This window comes from Eimeria acervulina, genomic scaffold (assembly GCF_000499425.1).
Source record: "Eimeria acervulina Houghton genomic scaffold, Eah_scaff146, whole genome shotgun sequence".
Taxonomy (NCBI): domain Eukaryota; phylum Apicomplexa; class Conoidasida; order Eucoccidiorida; family Eimeriidae; genus Eimeria; species Eimeria acervulina.
In genome coordinates this window covers 26,240-54,068 of record NW_013550229.1, presented here as the reverse complement: position 1 = coordinate 54,068, position 27,829 = coordinate 26,240, and the positions used below count along the sequence as shown (strand labels likewise).

The following is a 27,829-nucleotide window of genomic DNA, read 5'->3' as shown; positions in this document are numbered from 1 at the left end:
ATGATTCCGAAGTATATTCTTATCAGCGTGTTCTTAGCGTGGACCGCTATTAAACCCTCTGCTGCCTTCGGAGATGAAGTAGAAAACTTAATAGGTAAGAGACCCCTCTCGATCTCCACAAGAACCTGAAAAACTCAGGAAAATACCAGCAGCTTCTCCCTCTTTTGCCTTATTCGTAGCGAAGCGCGCGAGGTATACGTACACCTGGCAGCATGCGTAAGCGTGGTTTTTAGGAGAGAAGCACATGAACAAGGAATACTTGTTTGAATTATCTTTGCTTTTATTTTGCTTTGTTATGCATTGTTGATGCAGCCCTAGAGGATGAAAGGCCTCCGCAAGTGGGGGGGCCTACCGTCCGCCCCCCTCAAAGCCCCCTTCCCTCCTCGGAGCTGCAGACACTTCTCTCCGATATCAGAGGGAACACGCATTCTTTTACAACTCCAAGGCGTTTTGACGTGCGTCTCTCCACTGCTGCTGCTGCTGCTGCTGCTTCTGCTGCTTTTCCTGCTGCCGTTGTTGTGGTGTTGCTGCTGCTCTCTCCGTTGTGCTTCTCTTTCTCTCTTTCTTCCTTAGTGTAAGCATCTGCATCTTCATTTGCTGTGTGTGTTTATTCAGGGAGTGAAGGACCAGCTTTCAGGCAAGTATTTTTGAACTGAATGCTGGTGCTGCTGTTGCTGCTACTCCAGTTGCTGCTGCTGCTCTGCAGCTTTTGTTGCTGTTACTCCTCTTGCTTTTGTCCCCCCCGTTGCAGCTGCTCGTCCCGTTGCTGCTGCTGTTGTTGGAGCAATTCGTTCATCATCTTCTTCTTCTTGCTGCTGCTGCTGCTGCTTGTGTGTATGATTATGTATAGGAGTTGTAGTTCAAGACATGCCTACGCATGCATGCCAGCAGCTGCTGCTAGACTTAGAGCGAGACGGGAGATTGACTCCTCCAGTTGCCTTAGAGACTTTGATAGCACCTCCGAAGTTTGGAGGTGTTTCACTGCATCAGCAAATAAATAATCTTTTAGATTTGCAAAAAAGTGTATTAACAGCCAGCGAAAGGGATTTAAGGAGTTTGTTGATTAGAGAGCTCCGCCAGCTGCTAACAGAGACAGACACATCTACAAGAAAAATGCTGCTAGGCTTTCGAAAAGCAGAAGCAGCAGCAAGATTGAAGCAAACAACTTTGCTATTGGAGAGACTAGGAGCATTAGGAGCGAAGTATGAAGAGGAGCTTATAAGAAGCTTGAAGCGCAGCAGCAGCAGCGGGGGCAGCAGCAGCAGCAGCAGAACCATAACGAAGCTGTTTGTTAGCAATATAGCACAAGAAGTAGAAGCATGGTTGGCCGGCCCTACGTTCTTCTCTCCACAGCTGCAGCAGCTGCTGCTGCTGATGCTGCAGCTTGAGCAGCAAGATATACCGATGCCTAGGGATATCCTCTTTCAAGCGCTGGATGCATATATGCAACAACCGCAGCAAACAAAGCAAGAAGTAATGAAGATTTTTGTAGGGCAGTTGAACACGAGCAAGCTGCTGCTAGCTGATGAAGAAATAAGTCTTATAATAGATATGCTTGTGCTCCTTTGGGAAGCTTACTTTTCTCATAATGCAGATGTCTTAAATGCATTAAAAGCAAAAGATAGAGTAGGCGGAACCTCTGGGTTAGAGTGGCTTGAAAAAGAAGTCAAAGAAGGAAGAGAAGCAGTTTTATCTTGTAATAAAAAGCGAAATCTTGATAAGTTTGGCTTTCTTTCTGCTTTTTATTTATTCATGTGGATGCAAGAATCAGCTGTCTCTGCTTTATCTTTAATTCTTCCTTGCTGCCGCCTTCTTCATCTCTCAGGCTCTGCTCCTTTAAGCCTAGTGTCTTCTACTAATTTTGCTGTAAGCGTAGAGTATTACTCTCTATCGGCTCAACATGAAACAAGAGAGCATAAATATACACAACAGCTTACAAACAAAGCAGATAAATATTCGCATTATATTCATACTCCTGTAGTAGCACTTGCTACGAGTCCCTTCTCTGTCTCTGACTTTGTTCAATTGCAACGACATGCAGCTTCTCCATTACGCCTCAAAAGAAGTAAACCCTAAACCCTAAACCTAAAACCCTGTTATACCCTTACCTCAACACCCTGGACCCTAAACCCTAAACCCTTAGTTCAACACCGTAAAGCGAAAACTGTAGAGCCTAAACCACAAACCCTAAACCCTAAAACTTACCGACAAGGTATAAATAAGAGGGTTTATGTGATGATTAAGAGGGTTTAGGGAATAAAGAAGTGGGTTTAGGGCATAAATAAAAGGGTTTAGGGTTTAGGGTTTAGGGTTTTGTTTTCGCAGGAGTTGAAGTGCTGCAGCTAACTGCAACAACTGCAAATACACTCCGGCAAATACTAACTGTTCAGGGAACACCCGCCAGAGACATAGGAGAGCTTCTCGGTAATATACACACACCCTAGCTAGCTGTAGCTAGCTACAGCTAGCTATAGCTAGCCACTGCTACCTACTGCTAGCTACTGCTAGCTACAGCTAGGTACTGATAGCTACAGATTCCTACAGCTAGCTCCAGATAGCTATAGCTAGCTACAGATCCTTACAGCTATCTGCCTATCCCTAGAGCTAGCTACAGCTAACGACGCCTTGCTGCACCTAGCTACAGCTAGCTGCGGCTAGCTGGAGCTAGCTACTGCTGGGTAGCGCTAGAAAGCATGTCGTTGCAGCTGTGTCTTCATATACCACTAGGAGTACTCTGGTTTCTAGATGTATATATTTGGAGGAAGGAGTTTAGCAGCTGTCTATACACCTGAATTGTTTGTTATTTGTGTTGCTTTTAGGAGCGCCACCAGCTTCTCCAGATACAGTTGATGCTGCAGTTAGTCGACTCTTTGAAGGAATATTCACTGGAGAGAGGAAAGAGCTGCGAGATCTCTTTAACGGAGAGTTAGGGCTTATTGAGAAGCGCATGCAGCAGCGGCAGGAGCAGCAGCAGCAGCAGCGGGGGAAGCAGGGGCAGCGGAAGCAGCAGCAGAGACAGCAGCAGGAGCTGCAGGAGCTGGAAGACTTGTTTTCGAGTTTGAGCGATGAATTAATTCAGCTTCTGATGGCTTGGGTAGATGCATTAAAGAAAGAAAAGGCAGCAGTTGTTTCAGATATGCAGCAGCAGATGGAGGCAGCAGCAGCAGACCCTAACCTATCGATAGATTCTTTGTTTTTCAATTCTAATATTGCAGAAAACGTAGTAAGCAGCATCAGCTATACAACAACATATAATGCTTCTGCTGTATCTTCGATCAGTGCTGTTCAGCAAATGAAAAAGCCTTCATGGGTTGTGCAGCTAAACGTAGAAACGCTGAAGAAAGCGCAGGCAGCTGTGCTGCTGCAGCCTTCTATGCATTTGACTCATCAAGCAGCACTAAGAAACCGTATATTTGTTGCTGCTGGAAAACAAAGAGTATTAAGAAGAGATATTCTTCAAAGAATTGCTACTGTTCTTCAACTTACTGCTAGACTGCAGTATAACTTCTATGATGCAAGAGCAGCGCTACTCTCTCCTTTGCTGCGAGAGCAGCTTAAACAATTGCTGCAGCAAACTGTACAAAGGCGTCCATCTCTTATTCCTGCCGATGATACTGCTGCTGCTGCCGCTGATTCTTCCGATGCAGCAGCAGGAGAACCAGCTGCATCAACAGCAGGGACAGAGACAGCAGCAGCAGCAGCAGCAGGAGACGGCCGAGCAGCAGCAGCAGCGGCAGCAGCAGATGAACTGCTTGATACACTTGGGTTTGCTACTGCAGTGAAGCTCTTTAGCTTTGCTCAACAAACTAAAATTAATATTCAGCTGCTAGACGGAAAAAATCGCATAATTAGCGTCGCAACCCCAAGGAAGAATGCACCGCTTGTTGCTATCATAGAGGTATATACAGTATAATAATCATATTATGTATTAAATATAAACATAAATATGTATATATATACATATATGTACATTTATGTTTATATTTGTATTCGTATTTATGTTATATTTATACTTGCGCTTGTATTTGTACATATATATATATATATATTTATGATTATGCTTAAGTTGATATTTATATTTATATGTGCATTTGTGCATATATATATAACATACATATAAATTAAATAAATACATAATATGCGCGTTAAACTAACGTTGCATATTACAAGATATGTTTGTATATATATATATATATATACATGTATATACATATGTATTAACTTCATGCATGCAATATGAATATTAGTAGTTCGAGTAAGCAATACAAGAAAAATAATATCTGTCTTTGATTACTAAATATTTTTAAATTCTTTTTTTTGCGTTTTGTTTGTTTAAATGTCTCTGTTGATTTATTGCTTTACTTTGTTTCTTTTTGTACTTTCTTTTATCCTAAGGACCCCACAAACGGAGCTTTTCTTAGAGTCGCTGCTAATGAAGATGTGCGCAAAATGCTGCAATCCATCAGATCTATCAAAGAAAGACTTCACCTACCCTCTCTCCGACTCACTGAGGCCTCCTCTCCACCTCTTCCAGGTATAATATATATGTATATATATATATAAAATATATATAATATATATATATATACATGTATATATATATGTATATATATAAGAATATGCATATGTATATATATATATATATATAATTATATATGCATATATATGAAGATATATATGTAGATATATAAAGATATATATATATATGTATATATAATATACGTATGTATATACATACGCATGTACATTTGGAAATATATATACATATATATATATAGTTATGTGTCAGTAGATATCTAGATGCATTTATATACATAAATATATATATGCAAATAGACATATGCATATTTACATATTCATATATATATATATATATATATATATATTATATAAACAACAAAAGAAAGATAGACTTCAAGAGGAGGGCGGCAAACGCAGCGAGGTTGTGTATATTTAATTATTTAATGCGTTTATATATTTATATTTATTTATTTATTTATATTTATTTATTCTTTTTTAATCTTGTTTTTTGCTTTTTTGCTCAGCACCAACACCACCCCTGGGGTTTTTAAAGACTTTGCGTCGTCTATTCAAAGGCTACTTAGGTAAATAAACAAGAAAATATAAAATAATATTTATTTAAACAACGTATATATATTTAATATTATTATTTATTGCATCTATTTAAATTATTTATTTATTCGTAGTTAAAATGCTTTTATGTGCTGTGCTTATTTAAAGGGTTAATCAATTGTATTATTTGTTGCTTTTGTTTAAATGGTTTATTATATTTATTCTTTTATTATTTTAAAAGATATAAGTGTATTAAATGCATTATTTGTTGTATTTATTTAAATACTATAAAAGATAAATTTTTATATTTAGTTTGTTATTTCTAATATTTATTCATCTGACTAAAACTTATTTTTATTTGCTGCAATTTTAATTTTTTTTGTTTTTTCTCTGTTTGTTTTTTGTGTGGCTGCAGGAAAAGACACAGATGTCTGTAAGCCGCTTCTTCTTATTTATTTATTTATTTTTATTTATTTTCTTTTTTATCTTCTTTTATTTATCCTCCTTTTATTTCTTTTTATTTCCTTTTTATTCTTTTTATTTGCTTTTACTTCCTTTTACTTCTTTTTCTTTGTTTTCCTTTGTTTTCTTTCTTTTAATTTCTTTTTCTTTGCTTCTCTTTCCTTTTCTTTTTCTTCTTTGTTTTAATTTATTTTAATTTCTTTTTCTTTGTTTTTATTTGTTTTAATTTCCTTTCATTTTCTTTCTGTGTTTGCTAATTATTGCTCGCTCTTTATTGTTCATTTCTTTTTCTTTGTTTTGACTTCGTTTTATCTTTTTGTTGTTTGTTTATTTTCCTTTCTTTTGTATGTTTATTTTCGCTTAATTGTTCATTTCTTCTTCCTTTTAGCTGTTTGTTTCCTTTCTTTTTATTCTTTCATTTTAATTGTTTATTTCTTCTCCCTTTAATTTCTTTTGCTTTTATTGATTAATATTTTCTTTTTTCTGTTTTCTTCTTCTTTCAGCCGGCTTCGTTAGTACTCCTTTAACAGACGCTGTTGCAACTGCTTTAGAGAAGAGCTGCACAACAGCACTTGCTGCTGCTGCTGCTGCTGTGAACGCCTGCTACCCCACCAGCACGCAGTTTGTTAGGTAAACCCTAAACCCTCAAACCCTAAACCCTAAACCCTAGTTATATTCCAATTGCAATAAACGCAGATAAGTAAATATATTTTACTTGCAGTTAGCGAAAATATATCTTTTTGATGGAACGCACGAAATATATATTTTATATGCAGTAAAGAAAATTAAATATATTTTTAAAAAGTTATTTTAATTTTTATATATGCTGCGCATATTTTAAACACGATGAGTAAAAAATGTATATTTTAAAATTAATACTAAATAAATGTATTTGGCGGGGCGATAAACAAAAACAAATAAATAAATATCAAATGTGACAAACAAAAATATTTAATTATCCTTTTTATGCGGTTGTTGAATTTGTTCTTTTATACATTTATTTACTTTCACTAAATTTATTTTAATTCATTTATTCAATAAATGCAATTTGATTTAATTTAAATTATGGAATATGTTTAATTAATTTTAATCAAATTGAATTAAGTAAATTTAACTTAATTTAATGTAATCTCGTTGAATTTCGTTTGATGCATTTTTTTTACTTGAATAAAATTTAGTTTAAAAACTAAGAGTAATGAATTAAGTAAAAAACATGAGATATTTATTTGAATAAAATGCTGTTATGTTTTATTGTACTGTATTTTTATTATATTATATTACATTGTATTTATTTTCTATTTAATTTATTTTCTATTTAATTTAATTTATTCAGGTGTATGGTTTCGCAAGTCCTTTCCTGCTATCGCCCTGAAGGCTCTTGCGTTATGCAAGTAAATAAAATAGAGAATATGAATACAGAAATATTAGAAAAGGCTTTTATTGATTTGCATAATTTACTTGAAGATGAAACTGAGTTCTTCAGTAAATACCCCTGGAACCGAATTAAACATTTCTCCAGAGATGCACTCGATGCAAACCGTAAGCATATATATAATATATAATATATATATAATTTATAAATAAATATATCTATTATATATTATGTATGTATATTATATATATGTGTATATACATTATCTGTATGTTCAACATTTTATAATTAAGTATGAATATTAGTATTAAATGCTAAATAATAATAAAACACAAGCCTTAATATATATAGAAGCATATTTTTAGTTTGTTCATTTGTCTGTCTTTATTTGTCTGTATGTGTATTTATTTGTATTTATTTGTTTGTTTTGGTTTGTCTTTGTTTGTTTATAGAGGAGTATTTATCTAGAGATGAGAGAGAACTGATATTTAACAGTTTTCTTTCTGGAGAAACATTTCCTTCTCCTTTTAACTTAAGAGGAATTCATATTCTTCTCATGCGCTCAATTTTATTTAATATTTCTCCATCTAACCCTGGGGCTGCATGCATTACTGCAATATTAAGAGGAGAAGAAACAACAAAAAACAAAAAATGTGTTGCAGCCATCTCTCAAACTTTTTCTCCCTTTCTACGACCACCAAGTATGTCTTTATTTATTTGTTTATTTATTTATTTAATATATTTATTCTTTTATTCTTTATTCCTTTCTTTCTCTACTCGTCCTTTTTCTTTCCGATTATCTGGAAATTATTTATCTAGTTATTTTGCTGTTTTTTTTACATCTATTTCTTTGATTCTTTGTTTGCTGCTTCTGCTTACCTCTCTACTAAACTCCTCTCCGCCTAATGAAACCCGAAACCCTAAACCCTAAACCCTCAGCATGCGACAAAGCCTTCCCTGTGTATTTGAACAATTAGCTGCGCTTTACACACACTCTGTTGGATGCGTTATCACCTGCATGCATGCATAAATGAGTGTTTTCTTTCTTGTTTAGAACTTGATGATGAAGGCGAATCAATCCTTATGAAGGCGGCAGAGAGGGCTGCAGCGCAACTGCGGAGCATTCAAATCCGTTAGTCATCCTTTTACATAGAACAAACACCTGCTGCTGCTGTTGCTGCTGCTGCTGTTGCTGCTGCTGCTGATGATGCTGCTGCTGATGTTGCTGCTGCTGATGATGCTGCTGCTGATGTTGCTGCTGCTGGTGGTGTTGCTGGCGTTGCTGTTGTTGCTGCTGATGCTCCTCTTTCACTTCCGCTGCTGCTACTGTTGATAGTTCTGCTGCTGTTGTTGCTGCTGCGTTAGCTGCTGTATGCTAGTGCTGTTTGTGCTGCTTCTGCTGCTCGTGCCTGTTGCTGCTGTTGCTGCTGCTGCTGCTGCCAGTGCCGCAGCACAGTTGCTGTGCTTGCTTCCCATTGTGTATTGCTATTTCCTGTTCCTGCTGCTGCTGCTGCTGTTCCTGCTGTTGCTGCTGCAGTGGACAGTGTGAGCCCTTCTAGAATAGCCGAGGAGTTGCGGCGTCTGCTGGAATTTGACTTTTCAACATTTTACGATTTTTTGTTGGCTCCGATGGAAGATTCATCGTCTTCTCCTGAAGAAAAGATAGCTCTCGGCGCTTGTTTCTTTCAGCTAGGAAGGCAAATCGATGCAGAAAAACAAATGTATTCGCATGTAAACGGTCTCCTAGTCCGTAGCGATATCTCTACTCTAATTAAGCGATGCTTTGTTGATACATGGTCTAGACGCATGCAGCTGATGTCAGAGGAATCGGAAGCAGGAGCAGCAACAGCAGCAGGAGCAGCAGGAGCAGCAGGAGAGGAGGCGGCAGCAGGAGATGCTGTTGCTGCTGCTGAGGATGATGAAGCAAGGCGCGCTTCGATGATTACCACAGCAGACGAAGCCTTAAGACGTGCAATGCTGAAAGATTTATTTTTGCATGCAATAATGCAGCATCGCATGCGTGCAGTATTGCAAGCATTAGATATATTTTTACAAGCAGAAGCAGCAAGAAGAAGAAAAGGAAAGGAGGGAAGAGCAGCGATTAAAGCCCTTGTACAACGCATGCGTTCTTTGTCTTTTTCTCGTTTTTCTCAATTTGTTATGGCATCTCCTCAAACAATATCTTTTTCTCTGTCTATCATCGCCCAAGAATTAAAAAAAGATATGTTTCTTATCTATAAAATACCGTACTTCAGCACTGCTCTCTTCCTTCGTATAGGAAACCCCTCTCGTTCTGTTGCAACTATTATGAGGAAATTTCGAAGACAAAATTTAATCTGCAACCCAATTTGCAGAGATGTACAAAGGGCATATGATATGGAGACGAAGATAAAAAGAAGTAAGAAAACACATATATTATATTATATTTCATCAATCCAGCACTTATTCTTCTTTTCTTACTCACTGATGCATGCAATGTAATAGAGAAAGAAAGAAAGAATCGGAAGAAAAGGAAAACCAGTAGAAGCAAAACATAGTAATAATAAGTAGTAAGAAAGGAATATTGAAATGTGTTTTTTAGCTTAATATCTTTGAATAAACATTATATACATATAAATATATATATTTATTTATACATACATATATATATATATGAATATTTTGCTAATTATGGTATTTGTGCTTTATAGTTTCTACGAGTACTGATATACGATGTAATGCACTACAGATATATATATATATATATATGTATATATGTTCGTGCAATTTAATAGAGCACTACTTTGCCTTATTGAATTTTTTATGTCTTGTTTGTTGTGTGTTTGTGAGCAGAAATAGCGCGTTCTCTGTCTAGTCAAATTCGTTTACAAGTTGCGTCTTTAAAAAGAATTTGTAAATCCATGGCTGTAATGGGTGCAGTACGCAGCGGGGAGTTGTTGAATTCTTTTAAAATATTGGAGTTAATGGGAAAGAAACCAGAAAGCGTATCTCCTGGGTCTTTAGATATATGTTCTCTGCATTTAAGAGGGCTTGCAGCTTCTGCTTTGCCAGTTTGTAGCTATGAAAGTATTCCTTTTCGATATGCATTAGAAGCATTTAGAATATCTCTTGCTCAAAGAGGTGTGCATGCAAGCACATGGTTCCGCTTCTTCTCAATGAATGATGAAGCTATTGTACAAAACAGTATTGTAGAAGCTAAAAGAATTACTTCAAAAAAGTCTCTTGAAGAATTCACTAAAAGCCCTGAATGGAGAAGAGTTCTTCCTCTTGCATTAGACAATGCAGCAACAGCACTGCTTGATAGATTTGCAGGTATGCTTTTTTTGTATTTGTTTGCTTATTCATCATGTTTTTTCTCTTTATAGTATTACTATTATTATTGTCAATAAACTAAAAAATACATTTATATTCCCTCATCATCACGTTGTTCATAGCTGTAGAGGTAGACACATTCGTTTCTGCCGTTGCTTTCCTTGCGTTTGTCTTCGCTTTCCTTCTATTTTCTTTGTTTTTGTCTTTCCTTCTGTGTTTTCTGCTTCTAGACCTCAAGAGTTTGATTTATCTTCTAGAAGGAAGAGTAGATACCCGAGGTTTCCGCAGGGGCGTTCGTTCGCTAACACACAAAATATTGCAATGGCTGATGAAACCAAAGGAAGAAAAAAAGATTATAAGAAGAGCTGGACCTTCTCGTAAGCTCTTTTTCCTCAATATTAATAAGAATAATATTAGTAATTATGAAATTATTGTTATTTGTATTTTCTTTAAGACAGCAAATGCAGGGTCTGTGTCTATCACCATCTACGTACTTCGAAGCATTCATTTTTATTTTTTTTGGTTTTATTCCTCAGCTTGGGGCATTTGGTTATTGTTATTGTTGTTATTGTTGTTATTGTTGCTGTTATTGCTGTTATTATTGTAGTTGCTGTTGTTACTGTTGTTATTGTTGTTTTTGTTTTCGTTTTGTTGCTGTTGTTGATGTTGTTTTTGTTGCTGCTGCATTAGTTTAGTTTTTAATGAATTTGCACTTGTTGTGGCTGTTGTTGCTGCTGTTGTTGTTCTTGTTTTATTTTCTTCTATTTGTTATCGTTTGTGGAGCAGCTTACATGGATATGATTAGAGTTTCTTTCTTTTGTCGTTATTGTACTTGCCGTTTGTTTTCCTTGCTGCTGTTGAAGCAGCAGCAGCCTAATGTATTGTCCTTACTTTTTGCTGTATGTTGTATGTTTAGGTAGCGAAGAGGTCGAAATAGAAACGCAAGATACAATAAATTTATCAGATTTATCATTATTATCAGAAGACGTAATAATAACGGGCTGGCGAAATTATTCTTTTTCAATAGATTCTATGAATAAGGAAGCAACGCATTTCAATAAAACTCATCGTCTACTCGCTGCTGTTGGAACTGGCTTTCGTTGCAATCAAATGTTTTTAAGTGATCAGACAACTTTCTTTGGAGAGATAAAAGGAAATAAAACAGCAGAAGAAATACTACAAAGAACCGCAGGAGAGTTCTTTGTTTCTCCTGGTGCTGTACCTGATGGCTTTCGTTCTCTAAGAGCAGAGGCAACTCTATCTATTCAGTCATATTGTAGAGGCAAAGCAAATATATGTAAAGTTGATCAATATACTCCACAACAAGAAAAGCATAGAATACCAGATACTTGTACACGACCTACTGTCTTCTGTACGCAAGCAATGGCTTGCGCAGAAGCTTCAGATAAAGAAAAAAGAATTGTTCTCGACAGTAAGAAATAACACACAACTTTTATTTATTTTTATAATATTAAATGCAATATTATGCACTTAAGTTAATCATAATATCGTGAAATATTACGTTATGCAATGTAGAATTAGACGAATGTGTGAAATGATTTTCCCTGTACATATATATATATATATATATATATATAATAGCGTACACATATAAGGTTCTGCATGATGCTGAATAAAATGTAGAATAAGTGTGGTGTATATCGATCGCATTCCATGCAAATGCACACGATATATAGATGATTTAGTATATATTTTTCTGTTTTGTTTGTATGTGTTCAGGCGATTGTTTGTTGCGTTTGCTGGATGAGTTGCTAACATCTGCGTCTCCTCTGGTGCCTGTTGAGGTCGTTTTAAGTTCTCTTTCTCGAGTATTATCGCAATTTCCTTTTTCGATAATTCTTTGGAATCAATTGAATGGAACTCTGACGCAATTTAAACAAAAGTATGAAGCTCTCGATGACAGTATACCCATTCAAATAATAATAGCACCTCGCTCTACACCTAAAGCGGAAGTTTCAATGCTTTCTTCCTCTTTTATTCAAGAACAAGAGGAAAGTACAACAAAAGAAAGGAAAGAGAGTGCGTCAAAACAAAATGAAGGAAAAGAAGAACGCGAAGAAGACGAAGATGTTTTCTATAGCGCTACTGCTGCAGATGAATCCTCAGAGACGACAGCAGAAACAAAAGGAGAAGCAGAGACAGAAATAAAAGAAGAAACTGCTGCAACAATGAGAAGAGTAACGGAAGTAGAGGAAGAAACAGAGACAGAATTATTTATTGTTAGCCCCGGGTTTGATTTATATGAACGACTGATGGAGGCCCGAAGAGCCGTCAACAATGGTGAGTCTTTTACTTTAGCTCTATATACGCCTCAAATACTCTAGATAATATGTATATATATATATATATATATTTTTTAGACTACCTATATGATAAAGGGTATGTATATATAATGTAAAGTATATATATGTTATGCAGATTATATATAATATATTGTATGTTTAAAAGGTTTTTCTTTTTCTTGCATTGTTCTTGTCAGGTGTTTATATACTGAAAAAAATCCTATGGGTTTAAATACATGCAACTGCTGGTATTTCTATTGTTATTTTTAAAAAAGTATTGTGTTATTATTGTTATTTATATTATTGCTATTACTTCTATTATTGCTATTGTTGTGTATCTGCATGCACACATAGGCGAGATTTTTCGAAAGCGTTTGGATTTCTCTCTTAAACCCTAAACCATTATCTGTATGGATTTCTTCTCTTTGTTTTTTCTGCTGTCTTCGTTTTTGTTGCAGAGCCATCTTTGCCCTTTATTCCACACGGAGGTGAGAAGAAAACCACAAATAAATGAACAGCGTTTTGACATATATATATATATATGCATATTATTTACATGCCATATTGTGCGAAGGTAGTGCATGAAAGTGGTTTGCTCCTCTTGAATAGTATGCTTCTACATGTGCTGCAGCTTTTCATGCTGCTGCTGCTTCTGCTGCTTCTGCTGCTTCTGCTGCTGATGCTGCTGCTTCAGGGAGTTTCTTTACCTTGGAGCGTACTTTGGTCGAGATGCAGGAGCGTTTGTCTCAACTATCAACAAAGAGAGCAGATTTTGATATGTCTCTACAGCAGATGCAGCAAATAGTTAATGATATATCTGGTCGTCAAGACTTAGACAGAGATATTCTTTTAAAACAATCGAAGATCTTCGAGTCTCTGGGGCCGAGTAAAGACAACCAGAAATTCTTCACTCAGCAAAAGTATACCATTGGTGCGTAATCCAATTAATTTGTTGATTAATTTATTATTCATTCATTATTTACTAATTAATTCATTTATGTATTTGCTTATTTGTTTATTTATTCAAATTGACAATTCGTTTATTGCAATAACCGACTGGTCCTAATTACATTGATTAAAGAAATAAAAAAATAATTGAATAATAGATTAATTGATTCATGAATTAACAAATGAATTAATAGATTGCAATAAACAAATAAACTAACAAAAATTAATAATAAATCAATCAATTATTTAATTGATTAAACAGCCGATCAAAGCGCAGCTCCATTAAAATAAAATAAATTGTTTTTCCGTTCAAAATAGCTGAACAAAGGAAAAGAAAAAAGCATAGTGTGCTTATTGCATGTATTTGCATGCTTTTGCGTACATTTTGAAAGCGAAGAAGGATTCTTCGTTTGTTTTGTTTGTTTTTTTTGTTTTGTTTTTGCAGAGAGTTTGCTGGCTGAGACTGATATCGACGCCTCGTTATTTGACTTTCATTTACTGCGGTCTCTCACTGTTCTTCAGTTATTTGTTGCATGCAGCGAGATACCTACAGATTGTAATTCATTTAAAACAGAATTCTTTAACTCCGTTAAGGTCACACTCCTCAAAGCCAAAGAAGAAGGTATAAATTCATCTGCATGCACACACCATCTTTTGTTCGATATATATATATATATATATATATATATATATATATGTATAATCCACAGGCATATGCTTGATCGTCCTCTCTCTACCTACCTACCTATATATATATATATATATGCATATATATATATATATATATCTTGCTTTATATGTGTGGATAAATATAAATGCATGCATATATGTACATATACTTATGTATATGTACTTATCCGGAGTTAGTTAATATATACAATCCACAATCATACTCATTGGCTCCCGCTACGTCTACCTACACATATATATATATATATATATGCATGTTACTATAAACATATACATGCAATATGTATATATATATATATATATATGCAGATGTCTCTGTCTCCTGGCGCACTGAAGATTATTTTGTTGGTTTTTTTGTATTTCTTTTTGTTTTGTTTGCTTGTTTAAAGGCGCGGCACACATTCGTCTCGGGCAGCAGCAGCAGCGACGTCTGGATAGTTTTAAAAAATTGCAGCAAGGAATAGAGCAGCTTGAACCACTACTGGCGGGCACTATGTTTTGTTTAACAGAAGGATGCAGAGAAGAAGCAGAAGCAGCCGTTAAGCTATTTAAACCTATTCAATCTCTACTCGGAGATCAGCGGTACAGACAGCTAAAAAGAGAAGCACTAATGCAACCTGCTGCACAATTTTCTGCTTCTGTTCCCCTCCAACCATTCATCAAAGCCAGTAAGAAACAACCTATATATATATATATATATATATATATATATTAATATTAATATTTGTATATATATATATATGTACATATATATATACTATTTAAAATATTATTTGCATGCATGCACCTAATTGCTAGTTCAAGCATTCTATGCATGCATGTATGCATGCATGCATAGTTGCCATTTTCAACATTATGTGGATGGATGGATGTATGCATGCAGAAAATGTTGATATGCATGCATGGATTGTCATGGCATGCATGCATGCATGCATGCGCATGCTTGTGTGCATGCATCTTATTGCAATTTCTAACATTATTGTGGTATTGTTAATTTGTTCTTTTATGATATGCTGAATAATAATATAATTAGTTCTCTTTTTGTATATACTAGTTTTTAAGCTGGTCGGCACTGTGTATTGCAAAAGGTGCATATAATATAGTTATATGCATACATATTCATGCATGTACACACACATATATATAAATCATATTTAAATATACCTGCGCATATGATGCATAAATTATATAATAAATCTGAATATACATGGAAGCAATGAAGGCAAACAGGAACACCGAAATATGATAGTCTGGTTAGGGGCGTGCATCTCCCTTTATAATAATATATATATATATATGTATAATGTATAATATAATATAATTGTGTTTGTGCATTTGGGGTGTATGTACAGGCCACTTGACGCTTCCTTTCGTGCCAATGCAGCAATGGCTGTCAGTGTTACGAAGTGTTAGGACAAGCCCTGCATTATTAACAGCGAAGTCGGTTGTCATGCGGAGTATTGCTTCAATAGAAGTTACTTGCTTTGAAATTGCTAGAACAAGACTTAAATCCGCTCTCATGGTTATACAAAAGGCAGCAGAACAAATGGGTAAGAAACATAAACAAAAAATATTCACCTAACATATATATATATATATATGTACGATATGCATATTTATAGATATATTTATCCCCCCCACTATCAGAATACTGAGATAATATTTTTCTCAAACCAAAGAACACATAACTACTCATTTCATTCTGAGGGTTGCATGCATGCATGCATGCATGCATGCATGCAAGAACAGATTTTTACGTTCTAATAATCAGAATAATGCAAATAAGAAGAGCCGTTAGTATGTTTGAGGCCTACATACAGTCGAAATATCTTCGTGCATTTTCTCTTTTTCCTTTTTTTTGCTGCAGTTCCAGGAGCCGCTGGGGATATTGCAAGGGCTTCAGCAGAGAGGCAGCGAAAACAAGACCAAGGTAAACATTAAAAACATGCATGCATGCATGCATGCATGCTTAATTGAAATTTAAGAACTTAATTTCAACTCACTTTTTCCTTTCGTCTTTCTATTTTTTCTCATTGCTGTCATTCTCCCTCTGTCTGTTTCTTTTTTTCTTTTCTCTGTCTCTTTCTCTCTTTGTTTTTGTCATTCGCTATGCATTTATTTCGCAGTATTATACTTGCGTATATATGTTCTTCCTTTCTTTTTGTTTCTTCTTCCCCACAAGCCTTTCTTTCGTTTATTTTTTGCGTTTAAATTCAATGAATGCAGCTATAAGAAAAGTTTTAAACGAGTGCTGCAGAGAAGAAAACTTCAATGAACACGGAGCCACCTACTTAACGCGTAAGCACCCAAACATATACACGAGCACCAGCAGCAGCAGCACCAGGAAGCACTAGCAGAAGCAGTTAAAGGCAGCAGCCTCAGCACTCGCAGCACGCAATAGCAGCAACGGCAGCAGCAGCAGCATTTGCATCCGCAACGGGGAATCAAAGAGACAATACAAAAGCGAGACAGAAACAAAAGAGGAGACCTAAAAAAGATAACTATAGAGCAGGAATCAGAGGGGGAAAGAGACAGAGAGAAACAGGGAGGCGGAGACAGAGGGAAAGAGACAGAGAGAGCGAAGCGACAAACAGAATTAAAAATATATTTTTATAATATGATAAACAGCAGCAGAGACAGAGAGAGAAAGCAACAGAATGCAGAATTGGGTCTTCTAGGTTCTTTAGTAGATGCTTTTTATTAAATTATATAATAATGTATACTTAAAATTTAGCGAAATTCCTTGTCGGGTATTTTCCGACCTGCACGAAAGGTGTAATGACTTCGATGCTGTCTTCCTGCACGATATATCTCTTTAGCATTAGTGTTCATTTTTCTTTTTAATTACTTAAAGAATTAATCAAGCAATTAATTAATTAGTTAATTCGTTATTTAATTAGTTTGTTTTTGGTGTGTGCTTCATCTTCATACGCAGACGAACTTGTTGCAGGGTTGCGAGCAAAAGGTTATGTCCTTTCTGCAAAGAATGATTTACAGGCATTAATGAATAACAAACAAACTTTTGCTGTTTGGATTCAGCAGGCTGTTACAACTCAAGTAGAAATAGCCGACAGTGAGAATAAAAATGCATTTCCTTCTCGTTTAAATATTTATAAATATTAATAATATAATTAATAAAGAAGTTATCTATAGTACTATTTCCTTCTCATAAATATTTATGAATATTTATAATCATGTTATTCATAAACACGTTATCTATTTTTATAATACTATTTCCTTCTCTTTTAAATCTTTATAACCGTTAGTAATGTTATTAAACTTGTCTTTGTTTTTTGTGTTTGTCTTTGTTTGCCAGCAACCCTAAGGCTAATGCTATCTGTCTGCAATGAAGGGTCTTTCTACAACCAAGGAGCAGCTGCATGCACAAGTAAGGCTTCTTTGCAGCTAAACCTTAAACCCTCAACCCTAAAGCCTATTCACGAATAGTATCTTTCTTTTGGGTTCATGGCTCAGAGAGTAGGGCTTGTACAGGGTTAAGGTCTAGGGAATTAGGATTTTAGGGTTTTTAGAGTTTTTAGGGTTTAGGGTTTAGGGTTTATTAGGAGTTTTTAGGCGCCGTGTTTATCTAGAGTGTTCTATGTTTCGTTCCCCTTTTGTCTTACGGTGTATGTACGCTCATGCAGATAAACTGATGCAGCAGTTTGAAAAGAAAGGATATAAAATAGACACACTTACTTCAGTTACTAAGGCGTCCCTCTCCAACAGAAAAATAACTTATCAAGAATGGCTGGATCTGGCAGACGGAATTCATTTCTCTGAGGGTATGAAGCAAAAAACAAAATTTCAAGCTTTTGTTGCTGTATCCTTTATGTATGTAGACATATATATATATATATATATATATATATATTTGTGAGTTTCTCTATTCCCGGTGTTGGGGTGTCTCTGTCTGCTTGCCCGTAGCTAATAAATAACTATATTATGGCTGTTTGGTTTCTGTTGTATTTTAATAAAGCCTCTTTTCTTCTTTTCACTGTTTTCATGCAATTACTTTTGAATTGAAATGCGCTACACACCGTCAAGGCAAACAAGCGTTTACTTAGAAAAATATATATAGTATCCTTCCATTTATGTTTATTTCTTTATTTAACTTATTTCTTTCTTATTTATTTGCGTACTTATTTCCCGATTTATTCCCTTCTGATGCATGTGTTTGTGTATTAACTTTTCCCATCGTATTTATTGCGCACTGCATTGCCTCCTCATTCACACGGCATGCTTGTTGGTCTTTTTTATAATCCATTTAGTATTTACTTTCTATTTCACTTGTTTATTTATTTATCTATGCATTTATTTGTGTTGATTTGTATTTTCAGCGAAGCGCAATGCTCGTCGTTCAGTGCGTACAAAGGGTCTCGCACGAAGCCATGAAGTTCAAGTATGGGCGTTGATAGCGGAAACTCTTTATAAAAATCCAGAAGCATCTTGGAAGACTATTAAAGATAAACTTCGAGCAAAAGACGAAACACAAAAAGCCGTCAGCAAGCTTGGAATGAAGGCTGTAAAAAGCATATTTTTCTGTGTTAAATGTGAGAAAACAGCACTGTTGCAGCTTTATAGCCTAACACTCTAATTCAATTAAAACCCTATTCCCTAAAACAGCTAAACCATAAACTCTGATGAAACGCACTTCTTCCGCTTCTACTGCTGTATCCTGCACAGAAGAAGCATGCATACGAGCGTTTTCACACTTTAATTAAATTTTTCAGCTTCACTACAGGCAAATCAAAGAATAAATTCACCCCCTATTGTTTAATTTGTGTAATAACGGCTGTAAATCCCAATAAAGCAGTGGGTTGATGATATGCATTTAAATTCATATTGTATTGTTTTGGCTGTTCTATTGCTCTTGTGCAGCACTGCACCAGGCCGTTGGGTTTGTAGAAGAAAAGTCTTTCAAACGCTACGGAGCTTATGCAATAACAAGTACACTGAATTAGAATCAAAGTGTTGTTTTCCTGTCTGCTCTCTAGGACGCAACAGAGCAGCTGAATATAATCCACTAGCAGCAAGTAGTAGCGCATTCGTGAACGCCTCTTTCTTTTTGTTTTGAGCTGTTTATCATTCCCTTATGCTGAACGTTGCGCATTTATTTATTCCATTTGCGCAGATTTAATCGTCGGGTATTTGAGAGAAAAAGGAATATTTGTCGCTGGAAATAGCGCAGTTACCCTTCGTTCAATTCGACAGGCAAAGACGTATTCAGAGTGGCGTCAAGACATATTTTTGTTGAAGGTTTCGAGGGGTTCGTATTAAAAAAGAATAAAATAAAAGAAACAAACGAGGTAATCTATTGAATCCATTGCAGTGTATGATGTTTATATACAAGTTGTTCTGCTTGTGTTTCAGAGCTGACGGGGCCTCCGACTCCCCAGTTTTTGGTTTCCGAGTTAAGAGGGAAAAAATTAGGGGCGTTTTTGTTTCGTCGCGTTGCTCGAAGTCGCTTGATAGCTGTTTTAATACGCACTTTAGTGCGCAAGACCATCGGCTGGGTGGCACCTTATGCGCTTCGCTACTGGATAGGAAAGCTGAGCCCCAAGGACGGCAACGAAGATGCGCGAAGAGTTGGATCTATGTTGATTTCAGCTGCAGTCTTATCCAATTGTTATTTAAACTTAGATTATACGGTACTTACAAGCATTTTACCTGCTGTTTTGGGGGTGATGGAGTCTCAGGCTACCCGCAGTCTTGTTGAAAATATTTTTTCAAATGCAAATGTACCGCGTATACTCAGCCGAACTCTTTTAGGGTTTGCTGCAGATATAGAAGAAGCTGTGCTTAATGCTGTTCTCACGGACTTCCTCGATCCACAGTCTCTGAATGACAACGTGCAGAGATGGACCGGTGTGAATTTCAACTTGCAGCAATTGAACTCAGCCTCTTCTCTCGCGACGATTTCGTCTTATTTGCAACAGAGTGTTCGGCTGCATGTGCCCATAATTGTGGAAAACGCATTACGAGTGGTGGTTGAACCTTTAGCTTATGCTTTGTCAGACTTTGGTGCGGATCTATCAAACACGTTCCTCTCCGTGGCTGCGAAGGAGTTGCCGAGTCGAGCGCTTTCTAGGCCTCCCACAGTGCATGCGGAATTAGTAAAGTATTATTTAGAAGCGGAGCGTGTAATGGATGCTGAGGGTTTAAAGTATATCTACGAGGCGTTTGTAACTGCTTTCAGTGACCAAGTTCTCAGCGCTATGAACCCTCTTAACACAGACCCCGCTCTCATTCCTCGTTCGCCAACGGAAAAGATTATTTTCCACACTGCTCTTCTTCCTACTGAAGGCGTTTCAAACAGAGACATGTTCAAAACCTGGGAGACACAATGGGAACTCGAAACGAAAGACTACCGCATGCAATTCTATACGAACGTGCAAGCAGCGACGTATGGCTTCGTAGGGCATCTCCAGCTGCAAACAACGATAAGTGCAAATAAGATCAGGATTTCTTTTTTCGTGGAAGGTATGAGTAGCGAAAACACAGACGCAAGGAAAATACTGAAGCGGTTATTTAGAAGGCCTGTTTTACGGTTTGCTTTTGCTGAAACATCGAATAGACATGAAGGAAGAGGGGTAATGAAGGTGTATGCTACTGAGGGAGATCTGCAGGGACAGCTTCTCGCCGAACTTGCAACGAGACAGAAGCCTGTCATCACGCAATCTTTTGGCCAAGTTGATTTCGTGCATGTACTTAATGCACCAATCAGCGAATACGCTGCAAGCAATCCAGAGAGAATAACAGCTTCTCTTTCAAATCTAACTTCAGTATTCAGGGGCATCAATCGTCTCAACCAGCTGCAGAAGAACGCAAGCACATTCCAAGCAAACAACCTATTCCCCCTTCTCCTCGAATACGAGTACTATACGCAGTTTTCCTGGTTTTCGACGGACTTTTACCTCGTTATGAATAGCCCGCCGCATCTATCAGCCCCCATGCAGCTGACTGTTATATTTCAAGACAGCCGCGTGAAGTGTTCTTTTGCCTTTGATCATTTCAAACACCAAGAAGAAATTGCAAGACTTCCCATTAACTTGCATGCACCCTGCAGAACTTCTGCTGATATTCGAGGAACTATCAGAACACTCACGGCGTGGGTTACAGGAAGGGCATTTGGAAGGACAAGAGGCTGTTTCCGTAAAGTTGAATATCGTCGAGAACAAAGTAAGACAATAAGCACCCTATTATTGAATAGTTTGGTTTGTGCTTCATTTAAACAATAAAAAAACAAAAAAGGCACCGAGTTACTAACAACAACACTATGTTTACTTTGAGCATACTGCAGGTTCTTTGTTTGGTTCGCAATGGTACGTGATACTGAATTGATATTTCCTTTTCCATTTTTTCTGCAGACAAGGAAACGCTCTTACTTTCGTGGGTTAGTCGCGGAAGGCTTCATACAATGTCTCTCCCTGTCACCGCATTAAACCAGCCGAGCACTGAATTGCCGGCGAGGGATAGAAAAGAGGTGCGTTATAAAAGTACTATAAGTAGCTATCTGGTATTCATTCTATTTTTTAATGTATTTAAGTTAGACACCGTATGCATAACTTTCAAGAAAGGAATCCATACGCGTACTTGATTTGAATGCAACGGAATTAAACGCACAACATGGAAGGAATTCTTCTATATCTGCTTAATTATTTTCTTCGTCAATTAGACATTCCTTTTTTAATTGCTCTGTGTTCCTACCTGTTTTGTTTCAGGCGATGCTGGGGAGACAAACTGTGCGTACACTGCGTCGAGTGATGGATTCTGAAGCGGCGACTACAGGCTCCTTGATATTTCCTTCTGTGCGTTTTTCGGTGTTTACTTTTCTGGCTTCTCGCTGCGTGTTGGCGGGGGCATTTCGGCGTGAAAGGTCTTTGTTTGGAACAGCAGCACTTATGCAAAACCAAGCGGAGAAGAGAGCACACAGAGAGCAGTATTCTCTCAAGCTGAACTTCTTCAAGGTTTCTAAAACGACCACAGATCCATCTTGGAGTCTGCGCATCCGCGCGTTGATGCAGCAACCGAAATACGCACAACTCGTTGAAGCCCTTGGATCTCGATTTGAGGAATTTGTAGACCATCTAGCAAATGCATACACCACATGGGTCAACCAGCTGCACGCAGAAGCCTCAAGGAATACAGGAAGTGCTTTGAATGCAGAAACATTGGAAGCGATGTGCCCAGATCAAACTCGACTGGTAGCATGCGAGCAGAGATATGGCATGTGGGGCTCTCTTTTCTTTCAAGAGCCACATCTGCCTCTAGGAAGAGCAATAGCGAGGAAGCGGATGTCTTCTCCTTTTCTGTTTAAGTACTGGCGGCTTGGTGAACCGGCCTCCTCAGCAAAGACTGCAATAGCTGATATAGAAGACCTAGAGCAGTATAAGCATACAGCGAAGAGAACACACAACATACAAATCGTTGGAACTCTGCAGGCCTCCATATCGATTTTATTGAGTAAATATAAACAAGTGCTGCATGAAGAAGAGATGGGTGCGGACGTGCGTAGCGATCATAAGTTCCAATTAATGAAGTATTTACATCTGCTGATGCGAGATGTTCTTAAAGAAGCACGAGGCCCTGACGAAGAAGCTACAGCTGCTAGCTTGACCAGTGGTCTTCGAACGGCTGGGTACGAGGTATTGGTGCGCCTTTCATTGTCTTCATCTTCTTCTCCTGCTTCATTAGAAGAAGAAAAAGCTAGGTTTGCAGCAATAGAAGGCATGGCTGAGATGTTGTATAAGGACCTGATGCTGCCTGTACGCAGCATTCACTTACGCTCTCTCTATTCTTTGAGAGTGAAGCTGTATGCTTCGTCTGTGCATTTACCCTTTGCTACCAAGATGATTAGAAGCAATCCTCTTGCAATGTATGCGGGCTTCCAGCTGTATCCAACAGACCAAACAATCCGCATGCATGCATGCAAACAGCCAAGCTATTGTCCACATGCTTCTCTGATGTGGAATCATCTCTATATCTCTCTCCTCGTACTCACACAACTTGTCGAGAAAAAAGATGCAGTAGCAGAACTCCTCGCTGCAGATTCTTTCTCCCAAGTCACAGGACAGGAACAAGCTGAAAACAGCCCCCAGCATGTACGGCTCCTGCAGGCGACGCCCCTCAAACTGCTGTTTTGCTGCTAATCTCTCTCTCTCTCTCTCTCTCTCTCTCTCTCTCTCTCTCTCCCTCTGTCTGTCTCTCTCTCTCTCTCTTCTTGTAAACATATATTTATATATGTGGGCATGCAATTGATGAGTGCTTCCTGTAATCATACTGCATTCGTTTCAACAGCTTGCAGATGCCGTTATTTTGCTGCTGTTGCTGCTGCTGCTGTTGCCTGGATTAACTCCAGAAACAGCGTGGAGGGGCAATGGTATTTGGTGTTTTGTTCGTAGGTGTTTTCTCTGTGAATCTGTGCATATTATTTATCTAGCTGAGCTTGCTCTAGCTTTATACCCGCATGCATGCATGCGCGCGTGCGTTGTTGAGAAGGTGTTTTGTGGGGCTTGCGTTGTTTGTGCAGATCCCAGTGACATTTGAAGAGAGTTTTATTGCCTTTAAGACTGGCCTGGGATATATGATGGATATGCGTGCGTCTATCCCAGAGGCGGAGGATTTCTTTTCTTCGCCTCTTTCAAGTCATTCAATAATATCTTTATTGAGCGCCTTTGCAGCAAAAGACAAAAACTTCCGCATTCTGCTGCTGCATCTTCCCCCTCCAGAAGCAGCAGCTGTTCTTAGCTCAAATCATCGCGAGGCTCTGCAAGACAGCACTTGGAACGCCTTCATCGCCTTGTGGTCATTTCAAGAACTTTTTGGCAGACTCGAGGTCAGCTCAGCAATGCTGCTCCTGCTGCTGCTCCTGTGGCTGCTGTTGCTGCTGTTCATCTCTTGTTCGTGTTCTTGTTCATCGTTATTTGGTGTTGCTGTTGGCATTGTTTCTTGTTTCTATCCTTATTCGTTGTTTTTCAGTTCTTGTCATCATCTGATGTTTTGTGTTTATTGTTTTTCTTAGGGTTGTTGTTGCTGCTACTGTTACTGTCGTTGTCAGTGTTTTTCTTTTTGTTATTGTTGATGACAAATATGTGAATATGATTATTATTACTACTATTATAATCCATATTATTATTGTTATTATTATTATTATTATTATTATTATTATTATTATTATTATTATTATTATTATTATTATTAAGTAGAGAAGCCTTTTTTGTTGTTTGTGAATGTCAGGCTGACGTAGCAATATCAATGACTGCATTTCCGTCGTTTGCTCCGCCTTCAGTGTTGAGTACTGGCGAAGACAGCGGCTTTTGGATGCCTCAATGTATATTAGATCCTTTGCAAGTGAAGATAGAGCAGTTATTCGCTCCTTTATCTTCTCCTGTAGCTCGCTTACCTGTTCTTCGTAAAGCAATTGATTCTGTTTTACATGGAGTGAGACCTCAGGTTAGACGACTTGGATATATAAGTTATTCAGATCCTCAGATATTGTCTTTATGGTGGAGTCTGATGAATATATCACTTGAACATTATTCGGAATTGGAGACGGAGATAGAAGCTTTCTTTCGCGACCCTGAGAACACGAAGAACTTTTCGACGATAATTCAAGAAGCAGCAACGATATCAGCGTTTGTTTCGCAGCTCCAAATGACTGACACGAAGGCTGTGCTAGTGAGATCGGCAAAAAGGTTTGGCTTCGAGAGTTGGACGACGTTGGTATCAGGGTTTAAGACTGCAAGACCAAGTAATGAAGCTGTCGCTGCAATACTTGAACGTGTTTTCTTCTTAGCTTGTCGTATGATTCCTGCAAACTCTGAAAATAGATCGATTGCAATATTAGGATATTCAACTGAAGACGTGGCTGTGTTTAGGAGTTTAATCGATGCTATTACTCTCCGTCTTATGCAACTCGGCAGACAACTCCCAGAAGGCATGACTCACTATCCAATATGCAAAGCCATTAGAGAGGCCTCTTGTACAGAATTAAGAGACATAAAAGACGCGACAATTACCAAGTCTTGTCAGGAGTTGGACGTTGTAAAACAAGTTCTTCTGGCTCGTATTCCTTTCTCTTCTCCAGACTTCTGCCAGTCTATGAAGGAAGCGGAAGAACCCCTATTAGAGAGATGTGAATGCAGTAAGAACAGCAGAAACTACTCATTGTTGAAGACCTTCTTCGTAGATTATATGACACAGCAGCTCGAGAGCAGCGCGATCAAAGATCAGTGGTCCGCCATCCTAAAGAAACAATTTCTGAGTTCATCAGACCCGAATATCTTTCCCTTAGCTGGAAATGCCTTGGCAGCGATAATTCATGAAGCTGGTATGTCTCTCGCAGAGAAAGATGCAAAGACAGCAGAACAAGAACTTCATGACACGGCAGTTGATGTTTACCTGACTATGTGCAGTTTTGTGGATTATATGATATCCGCTGCGGAATTAAAGGAGAAAAACGTCTGCAGTCTCTTGCTGACTCCACCTAGACCCCTCTTAAAGCTGCTTAAACGCAGCCTAGAGGCGCATATAGCGCGCCTTCACCTTGGGCGATTCAGTCTCAGCATGCCTCCTATTTCAACTTTGTCGCTGCACAAGATCTTGAATTCAAAAGAGCTGCAGATTCACCCGGCGAGTGCATTGAAGGTTGGACTTTTGGGATTTATAACTTCGTACTACTTCGCGAAAGACAGCGGCGCTAACCGTCAGGGGCAGACTGTATCTTCTGCTTACCAGAAGGTTCAGAAAGAACTTGCAAATATATTCAACTTAATAGCCGATCGCCTCGGGAAGCTGCGGGCTAAATTTGCCACGTGGCAGCACAAAGTTATTGAAAGTCTGAGGCTTCTTGTGGATTACGCGGTGAAGATCATCCTGAACTCCGCCAAAGAAATGACTTACTTGAGTAAATCAACAGTTGCAGCTCAGCGTGCAGACTTAAGAATACAACTTCGAATGCGGCAGAGACTCCAAGGGCTCCCAGAAGAAGCTGCAACGGGCGGCTCCTTCGCGACTTCGGAATTGGAGAAATCTTCAGAAGCAACAACAGGCAGTATTCGCCCTGCAAGTATGGCAGAAATAGACGAAGAAGAACAAGGGAGCAGCAGTGTAAGCACAAATGAAAGCAATCATCATAAGGAGAATGACGAACAACAAGAAACCGTGGCGTCTACTCTACGGCATTCGCCTATCTGGAAACATTCATCTCTTTTGCAGCTTTCTTCTCCTGCTCGTGTGGAAGACAAACAGGCAAAAGGCAGAGGAACGCTGGGGCTTGTGAAGCTGCTTGTTTCGATGTTGTTGACGGATATACCTCGGCTTGTCTCCGGCGTTGTTCCTGTTGTTTTGCCTAATGTGTGGTTTTCAATTGCTGGCGTTTTAAGAGTAAAGAAAAGCGTCGTGGGTTCGGTGAAGGATACTGCTGAAAAAGTCTGCATTCGCGTGCTTGACAGCATTGTGCTACCAAGCTTGATCAGCACAAACGCTCTCGTTCCTGAAGCTTTGATTAAGACGCAGTTGGTGTTATTAGCGAGGAATATTCATTTTTCTGTTATGCCAGAGGGATCAAAAGTAGAAACTGACTTAAAAACTGCGAAGAAAAACAGCGGGTTCCTCGGTATGGGAGTTTTGTTTCGCGGGTTGATGTTTGCAGTGGCTGCACATCTGGAAGATTTGCTGCAAGATAAAGCATTTCAAGAAAAAGTAGTTAAAATAGTACATCGACGAGTTCGGGATCTTTCAGAGGTTATTCAAATGGCATTTAAACGATATCTTGTTTCCGAAGTTATTTGCCAAAGTCTTGAAGTTGTTATTGATGTCACTGCAGACCTCTTGAATGAAAAACGCGATGATTTAGCACATTCTATTTTTGAAGTTGTTGAATTAGATTCTCTCGGCCGCCTCTCTGTCTTCTTGGAATTCAGTGTATGGAGGCTGATGAAGCTGCTGTTAGATGGAGAAGGGGCTTTAAATGTTATTTCAGATATTATCAGTCAAGTAGGATTCATAGGAGCTGCTAAAGATACTGCGCGTACAATCTGGGGTTGGTTCTTCGGCGGTTCAAAGGCTCCTGCATCGGAAGGCGAATAATTCAAATGCGGTGTATAGAGAGAGAGGCAGTTGCTGCTAATAATAAATACATATTTTCTGCTCTTCATCTCGGCTCTTAGATTTTTTAATTTGTTTTAGTTGCTTGGCGAGTGTTGACGATGCACATAGTGGAATACTTCGCTGGCTGCATTGGATATATAACGCGAAAAACCGAGCATTCTTCTGCATGCATGAATGCATACATGCATGCACGCATGCATGCATGCACGCATTCTTTCAATAAACGCATGCATGCATTTATGTAGGGATTCTTCTTTAGAATCCGGATTAGAGCCTGCTGCATAGACGCGGCTCACTAGAATGCGTAACAAATCAATTTTACCTTTAAGGGCCTCATGCTGTTGTTGCATGCATTCGCATGCATGCAAACGTAGCAGAGGAAAGTTGTATTTAAATTTGTCTAAGATGTACATTGATTTTAACCCTTTGTTTGCGAAATCTAAGTCAGATAGAACACCTCTTGAACATTATTTAGATTATATTTAATATTTAGAATATTTTTTATGTTTATCTACACGGGAACATCAAGACAACCTCTCAAGCAGCGCTGTCTGTTCGC

General features: G+C 38.0%; 1 protein-coding gene across 1 annotated transcript; it reads left to right on the top strand.

Moving 5' to 3' along the window:
* Positions 1-27,249, top strand: EAH_00020920 (Conserved Plasmodium protein, related; the record flags this gene model as incomplete). The annotated part of the gene is made up of 32 exons (XM_013397109.1): positions 1-94; positions 851-2,065; positions 2,326-2,424; positions 2,820-3,898; positions 4,396-4,534; positions 5,046-5,105; positions 5,489-5,506; positions 6,039-6,165; positions 6,869-7,074; positions 7,962-8,039; positions 8,445-9,305; positions 9,740-10,219; positions 11,136-11,651; positions 11,960-12,520; positions 12,981-13,010; positions 13,217-13,453; positions 13,916-14,092; positions 14,550-14,828; positions 15,513-15,710; positions 16,028-16,090; positions 16,387-16,458; positions 17,096-17,233; positions 17,477-17,548; positions 17,805-17,942; positions 18,498-18,710; positions 19,039-19,107; positions 19,292-19,426; positions 19,531-21,339; positions 21,528-21,643; positions 21,882-23,261; positions 23,690-23,995; positions 24,397-27,249. 32 exons carry the CDS (start codon positions 1-3, stop codon positions 27,247-27,249), a joined length of 13,818 nt encoding a protein of 4,605 aa, XP_013252563.1.
* Positions 27,250-27,829: the final 580 nt, after the last annotated feature.